At 35.4% G+C, this 7,743-nt stretch overlaps 1 protein-coding gene across 2 annotated transcripts in view; it reads left to right on the top strand.

The window, feature by feature from the left end:
- Nucleotides 1–7,743, top strand: part of LOC107685532 (oxysterol-binding protein-related protein 3-like) — an 83,011-nt gene that overhangs the window by 59,942 nt on the left and 15,326 nt on the right. Inside the window, exons 9-12 of one of the 2 annotated variants that reach the window (XM_016482145.1) lie at nucleotides 498–590; nucleotides 972–1,131; nucleotides 3,604–3,734; nucleotides 6,302–6,409. In XM_016482145.1, coding sequence (XP_016337631.1) covers nucleotides 498–590; nucleotides 972–1,131; nucleotides 3,604–3,734; nucleotides 6,302–6,409 — 492 coding nt within the window. The remainder of the gene's footprint in view (nucleotides 1–497; nucleotides 591–971; nucleotides 1,132–3,603; nucleotides 3,735–6,301; nucleotides 6,410–7,743) is intronic. The other variant, XM_016482146.1, reaches the window with a different exon arrangement.

Raw genomic sequence — 7,743 nt, 5'->3', positions numbered from 1 at the left:
TTAGTTTTAATTGATCAGTATTGGATATATATTGGCTGATATTGGAAATTTAATTGTGCATGCTCATTTCCCCTATTTTTGCATTTATATAGCTTTGCCATCTTCTTGGTTCTTGGTTCCTTGGTGGTTCATGCAAATAAAGTCCTGTCAACATATTCTCCAGCGTCTCCTCGTCCCTCGTGTGTGTGCAACGTGACAACTAGTGTGTTTAAATATGAACTTGCTAGATGAGTGTTAGAAGATGGCAAAGCTATATAAATGCAAAAATAGGGGAAATGAGCATGCACAATTAAATTTCCAATATCAGCCAATATATATCCAATACTGATCAATTAAAACTAAATCTCTTATATCTGTCATTAACTGATATTTACCGATATATTGTGCATATGTATAAAAATATAGTTTTAGTGGATTAATAAAAGGCTTTCAATATGTATTGGGGGAATGATAGGACGTTTAAAAAAAAGAGTCTCACTGTCTTGCATTTTGTATAGGCTTCAACGTACGACAGCCCAAAAAAAGAGAAGAGACATCCCAGAAAATGGCGTCCCAAGAATTACGGGAAAGACAACAAAACAACCCTGCAGGTGATCCGTGACCTTCTACTTGCAGATATTAAAACATAAAACTGCCTTTAAAAAGGCTTTGTGTAGCTTACAAGGCAGTTACGAATCACTCCATGAATACTTCAAATTACTAGAGAGCCATGCATTGTTAATGATAACGTAATGTTTTATTGAGCTGATTTGCTGATGTATTACATGCATGAATAGTGTGATGACAATGATAGTCATGCCTTGTTTTATAGTCCCTTAAGTATTACACAAAGGACCATTAAGTATTACTGCATGCGAGACAAATTTCCTGTCATGTTTTCCCCAGGCCATTTAACTCGCAGTGCTTTCTGTGCCAAAATGAATAGCAGCATCACTGACCGTTGACCTGGTATTTTCTCCTAATTTTTATAGGTTCCAAGCTGTATCTCAGCAGGCTCTATCCGTCTCCATGCGTCCAATCCCAACCTTTCTTCAGTAGACCTGACCAATGAGAAGACTTACCATGAACCTCTAGACTCGCCTATAGATGTATCCAAACTGCAGGAAGACTTCTGCCGTGTCGCAAACAACCGTGAGTTCTGCCACAGTAAACTAGTTTAAGTGATGAATCACTAGAATAGTGCACCATTTATTAGAATGATGTACCTCATCATTCTCCCCCAGTTCCTACATTTTTGGCTCAGAATGTCTTATTTGCATATAAAATACATGTCATCAGGAGGAAATTGCTGAGGGAAGAGCTAAAACTTGGGAGAATGCGACAGATGTTGATTGCAGATGGTTTTTTGCACTTTGTCTTCATGAAGATTGTGAAAATCAGAATCTCATTGTCAGAGAAATTACCCAGCAGGTCCCTTAGCACAGGTCAAAAGGTTTGATTGGACAATATTAAAACCTCTCTAAGTAAGGTGACCAGCAAGAATAAAATACTAAAATACTTAGAACAGCATGAGTTTCCTTGCTAGTTCCTGTTGTTTTTTGCCGGTTTGGTGCTGTTCTAGATTATGGACTACTGTTGTATTTTTAGTGAATACTGATGACCTAATGTACTATATCTAATCTAGCTGATTAAGCTAGTTATAAGTTGTAGGTATGCCAGCGCAGTATTTCATGCAAATGGTGGTCTTTTGATATCCATTGAAAGGATTTGGTGGCTCCGGACCTGCAGACGTGTGAATTGAAATGGAAAATCCGTTATTTTCTGCAGGTGGTTGGTCATTGTAAATTAGGCAACATCAGTGACATGCAAATAATCAAACCTCAGTACAGAATATCTCTTTATTACTGGTGCTTCTATAATGCTGTTTCAAAAGTTGCTTGACAGAAATGTCCCTGCTAATACAAGACACATGATACACAGCTTTAAATTAATGTGTGGTTTTGTGTAGTGGTAAAAACTACACTAACCAACACAAAACTACAAAGTTTACCTTCTTTACTTGACTTAAACAGTGTCTGAGAGGTCCAGCAGTTGCTAAAACTGTCAAACTCTATGAAAAGATCTTTAATATCTCATAATCATTTTATATTTGGTCAAAGTTAACACCTTAAAGCATGTGATTAATAATTCAGTTTATTTAAATATATAAAAAATGTTTCATTTAAAATTATACCATTTTTACGGTTCCTAATATTGTTTTGGGAGTCTCCTACAATAGGTTTACATGCATGCAAGGTCAAAAAACGCTTTCGTTTTCTCAAAATATGCATTTAATATCACCTCATTTTCCAGAGATTCTCAAACGATTCGTTCGAAGCAGTTCAAAGATTCATTCTCTCTAAACCCCTCCTTTCTGTGAGCCTGCGCTGCTCTGATTGGTCAGATGGCTTAGTCTGTGGAGCCATCCTTTAGCGGCCAGTCGATGAATTGCAGTTTTAGTCACTTCCGTGTTGGTTTCACGAGAGAGATCGGAAGGTTGCCGCTTGGTCGGAAACGATATGCCTATTTCAATAGTTCTGTATTTTGAACGCTCTATAGAAAATATAAACATCTATTATTTATCATACTTACAGGATACTGATCCATCTTTCAACAGCAAGCATTTTGTGAATCTCGCGTTGAACTCCACGAGATTAGAGAAGCAGTCGTCAGTAGAATGACGTGTTTGTGGGTGGGGTCAAGTTGTTCGCGGCCGGCCAACGTAGAACATTGGCGCGCATTATGCAAATGTATTATTTGCATGGTCGAATTAGAATTACTAACGACTCGTTTCAGCTGTTCAGAGTCGATTCTTTATTTTGGGAGACAATAACTTTATTTATCGTGCACTTTCAGCTTTACAACTTTGCAGATCGTTTACATTCACATACAGATACCTTACACACTGCATGAAAGGCAATATTGGAAATGGCATAATAGGGGCACTTTAAAACAAGTCTCCAGTGCTCAAAAAGACTGCATTTATTTGATAAACAAATGCATTAAAAACAGTAATATTTTGAAATATTATTACAATTCAAAACAACTGTTTTCTAGTTCAGTTTATTTTAAAAAGTAATTTATTCCTGTGATGGCAAAACTGAATTTTCTGTAGCCGTTACTCCAGGTTTTAATGTCACATGATCCTTCAGAAATCATTCTAATATGCTGATTTGGGGCTCAAGAAACTTTTTTTTTTTTTTTTATTATCAATGTTAAAATGTATTTATTTTTTATTTTTTTTATTTTTTTTTTTTTTTTTTTTTTTTTTTTTTTTGGAGGTTTTTTTTTTTTTTTTTTTTTTTTTTTTTTTTTTTTTTTCAGGATTCTTTGATGAATAGAACGTTCAAAAGAAGTGTTTATTTGAAACATTTGGTAACTTTTGATCTATTTAATGCATCCTTGCTGAATAAAAGTATCCTGACATATGACTCTAATAATGAGAGATTATTAGGCATCGCATGAATATGTATACTCCATCAAATTACAAGCAGATCGTGTTTCATAAATCATGTCTCATAAATCATGCATGAAGGTGTGAGAATCAAAACCATATCCTTAAATTATTTGTCCTTATATATATTCCTGAAATGATGCTTGACTCTTTTTTGTGTTTGTATCCAGTTCATACAACCATGAAATCAGCCCTGTGCATGTTGACGACAGAGAAAGAGAGACTTAAACAGATGCTGGAGCACGAGTCTTGTCCTGCCCCCTCGGCCCAGCTCCTGGGAATGAAGAATGCCTTGGCTGCTGTACGCACACAAACACACACACACACACACACACACACACACATTTCCTCAGACTCAATGCTATTTACTAACAATCGTTCAATTTCTTGTCTAAACTTTTCTTTAAAGCATTGCATGCAAGCAGAGCTCTTGTTTGGTGCTGATGTAAACGTGCAGCTCTTATATCAATTTATGAATGGCCAAAGTATAAGACAATATTTAGATGTGCTTTCTAATAAAGTGCAGAGAATTACCTGTGGAAGTGCTATTGTAGTATAATGAGTATGTCGAGCTTCTAATGAATCTTGTGAACAATAGCGTTGACCCTCACAGCAACATTTTTACATGCTAAAAACAGTCTGTGCTAAATCGAGTTCTGCAACACTGAATTATGACTCATCTTCCTCAGTGAGTCACCTTATTGTGAAGCAGACCCCCACTCTAGCACTTCTGAGAATAAGCGCCAAACTAACATCTGTTATCTTTTAGAACTGCAGGAAATCTGTTTGAAATTCAAAGTCCAGCTCCAACCTAACTGGTTCTGCTAGACAATTTTAAAGGAATAGTTTACCTGAAAATTAAAAATTGAATAATTTACTCACCCTCATCCAATCCTATTTAACCTTCTTTCCTTCTTAGAACACAAAGAGAGATATTTTGAAAAATGTTCATGCTGCACTTTTCCACAAAATGAAAGCATGCTAGGATCAGGGTTGTCAAGCTCTAAATAAATATTAAAAATAAAAAGTATTATAAGTCCATATACCTCATTAAGCTTTAAGTTGTTACAGTATTACTTGAAAATCAAACCTTATTCTGTCATATTCTCATTTTGCTTGTTTAAAGGGGTCATATGATGTTACTAAAAAGAGCATTATTTTATGTATTTGGTGTAATGAAATGTGTTTATGGTAAAAAAAAAAAAACATTATTTTCCACATACTGTACATTATTGTTTCTCCTCTATGCCCCGCCTTTCTGAAACGCGATTTTTACAAAGCTCATCGTTCTGTAAAACATACAACTTAACCACTGATTTCTAGTCGTGTCCTCTTTTGGAAGGCCAAACAAAGTATTTTCGCTTTCGCAAGGAAACACACAGCGTCTTCACAACTTGCCGGCGGCGGTGGCAGCAACAATAAAGTTACGCCTTCTTTCTTCGCGTGAACATTTGGGTGGCATTATGCAAATCTTCCCATGTGGGGGCGTAGACATGTGGGGGCGTGTTAGAACGAGCCGTTTTAGGTAGGTGTGGTTGACTCTTAACTTTTATAAAGAATATCTCTTTGGGTTTGAGACTTTAGTCTTTGCAACTTTAGGGATCTTATCTATTCACGAACAGCTTGTAACACTCCAAAGAGAAAGGAAAACTTGAAATAGCATCATATGACCCCTTTAAATCTCAGATTCACTTTTGCGTATTCAAATTAGGGCTGTCACGTTATCAGATTTACACTACGCATTTATTGTGGCCAAAAGAATTCACAATGTTCACAATAATAATTAAAAAATCACTATATTATCGCAATACACTGTAAAAAAGTTTTACCTACTAAAACTTAAGTTCAGTTGCTAATTCAGTTAAGTATAATCAAATTGGCTGTACAAGTCATTTCAACTTAAAATATATTAAACAGACTAAAAAATACGGGTTGAAGCTTGTATAACTTAAACAATAAAGTTGAGATTGGTTAAATTAAAGTAATGCAAAAACATGTTGCCATGACTTTTTGATCATATCATTTTATTACAGTATTACGGGGGGGGGAGTAATCAAATTCATCTTTGTTTATTTTTGTTTCCATTTGTTTGGCCCATGTTCACTTTTGCCTGTCATCTAACGTGATTTTGTGCAGCAGTAGTAGCTACACACTGCCTCGACTTCTTTTTCAGTTCTATGATAAGCTACTATATTGGAGTGTCAATCAAATCATTACTGGTGCTGAATTATTTACAATATTATCGTATGTATAATATTGACAGGATATTAGTATTTAATTTTTTAACTATCACAATTATTGCCAGTACCGATATAATTGACACCCCTAATTCAAACTTGGCAGTTATCAATTATGAAAAACTAAAGAATGAAAGCCATTTAATCTTTAAAACTGTTGCGACATATCTTCACACTGCACATTTGAATAAATGCAAGATTTGAGAATGTATTTCAGATTTATTTCAAATACGGGGCCATTCACACATAGACATGGGCAGTGGAATGGGGGAAAAACGTAAAGTCTCAAAATGCTTTTAAAATTTTTTAAAAGCTTGAGCACCACAATTTTAGAACACAGTGTCGTGCAAAAAACGCTGCAAAAGACGCAAATGCAGAGGTCAAAGACGTCTGTCTAGCATATTTACATAGAAAAACAATGAAAAAGTAGCGCAATTGAATGGAAAACATGTTCTGCATGAATGGCACCTAAGAGTTATTGTCTTTGCTTAGTTGTAGTCACTATATATGCCTTTGAAATAGATGAGGGTGAATAAATAATGACCCGTTTTCTTTTCATTGTTCACGGTATGTCTCATAGTTAGGATCTCTATGTGGAAGCCATGTGAGTATCTGCTGGTTGCTTTTGCAGGCTGTAACACAGAACGCTGAGCTGCGAGAGCGTCTGTGCAAGATTCACGCTGAGTCGCACATCTCTGAGCCCTCTGTCCATATAAACCTCAGCCCTGGCCCCCTGCAGGTGGGTCTGGGAAATGTACTATCTTTAGTGCCATTGTCAAGACCAGACCATTTCTATAGCTGCCACCAACCATACTTTTCATTAGTCATCATTGCTCATTATTCACAAGTAGAGGTTTCATTATTGTAGAAAGAATTAGCGTAAGATTTGTCAACTGAATAGTTTTTGTTACCTCGGGATAAACCCCAAGACTTAAGTTGATTTATGCTAATTGAATCCACAGATACTCTATGGAGAGGCTGAGTCAGACTCAGTAGTGCCAGTTAATCATGTCTCTGGATAGTTTACGCCCAAACCCACTTGCACGCTCACTAACAACCTTATATACAGCACCCACGCTTCACATGCTATTAGCGTTATGTTCCTGTGGAATTGCTATGTCAATAACCATCTTCCCTAATTGACATTCTAGTCAACATAATGCTTTTACGCTAATTAGCTTGCAAAGCTCTACCAACTCATCTTTCCTTTTGGTCTGACTGCTTCATAACAAGTCATGATTAAAAAGAAACAGTTTGTGCCCATTTTGTTTTTTTAACTTAGTCTTGTGCTGATTAGAAATATTCTCCCTCATTCTGCATTTTTGTTTTAATCTTCTGTTGGGAACTTGTATCCTGTTTGCTTCGTATGTGAGCTAATGAGGTGAATCTCATGAAAGCTGCCAAGAAATATCTGGGACAAATTTCATCTCAAAATGAAAAGAAACAAATAAGAATGTATGTATCGTGTAATGAAAATTAAGCCTCTTTTAAGACCAATGATATTTTTCCATTAGGATTTTCATGACAATTAGGCACACATAACAGATCTCTGTAGCCCACTGTATAAAAATCATAACTTTCATAACTGTTGAAAAACCTCATTCTCATCACTCTCACTCTAAAAAAAAATAATGGTGGTATTTAATAATTCACAACAAATCCTACTCTTACATTTCGCGGGTCAGTTGACCCAGTGGAACTTGAGCTTATAAAACTTTTTTTTTTCGGCTAAAACCATATTTAAAACATATCTGATCAATACCTTTTCATTAATTAGTGGCTGTGCAAACATTTTTATGCATTGATTATAACTGTGTTATTACCATTTCATTAATACATTCACTTTGGACTGTAGTTCAAGTTTATTTGTTAAATCTTTTATCTGTTTATAGTTTATTTATGCATGTATATTCATGTTTACCATGTTAAAAGTGTGATATGGGAAAGAGCCTAAATATATATTACAAAATATTTTTTTAGACAAGTCTAACTCATAGATTAAAAAGAAAGTCTAGATAATATCATGTGTAAAGCCTCAGTTGATACCTGCGTAAAAGTTGGCTAAGACATGTA

The sequence above is a fragment of the Sinocyclocheilus anshuiensis genome, unplaced genomic scaffold (genome assembly GCF_001515605.1).
Source record: "Sinocyclocheilus anshuiensis isolate Anshui unplaced genomic scaffold, SAMN03320099.WGS_v1.1 scaffold185, whole genome shotgun sequence".
NCBI lineage: Eukaryota > Metazoa > Chordata > Actinopteri > Cypriniformes > Cyprinidae > Sinocyclocheilus > Sinocyclocheilus anshuiensis.
The sequence above is the reverse complement of the archived record's forward strand: the minus strand, read 5'-3'. Positions and strand labels throughout refer to the sequence as shown.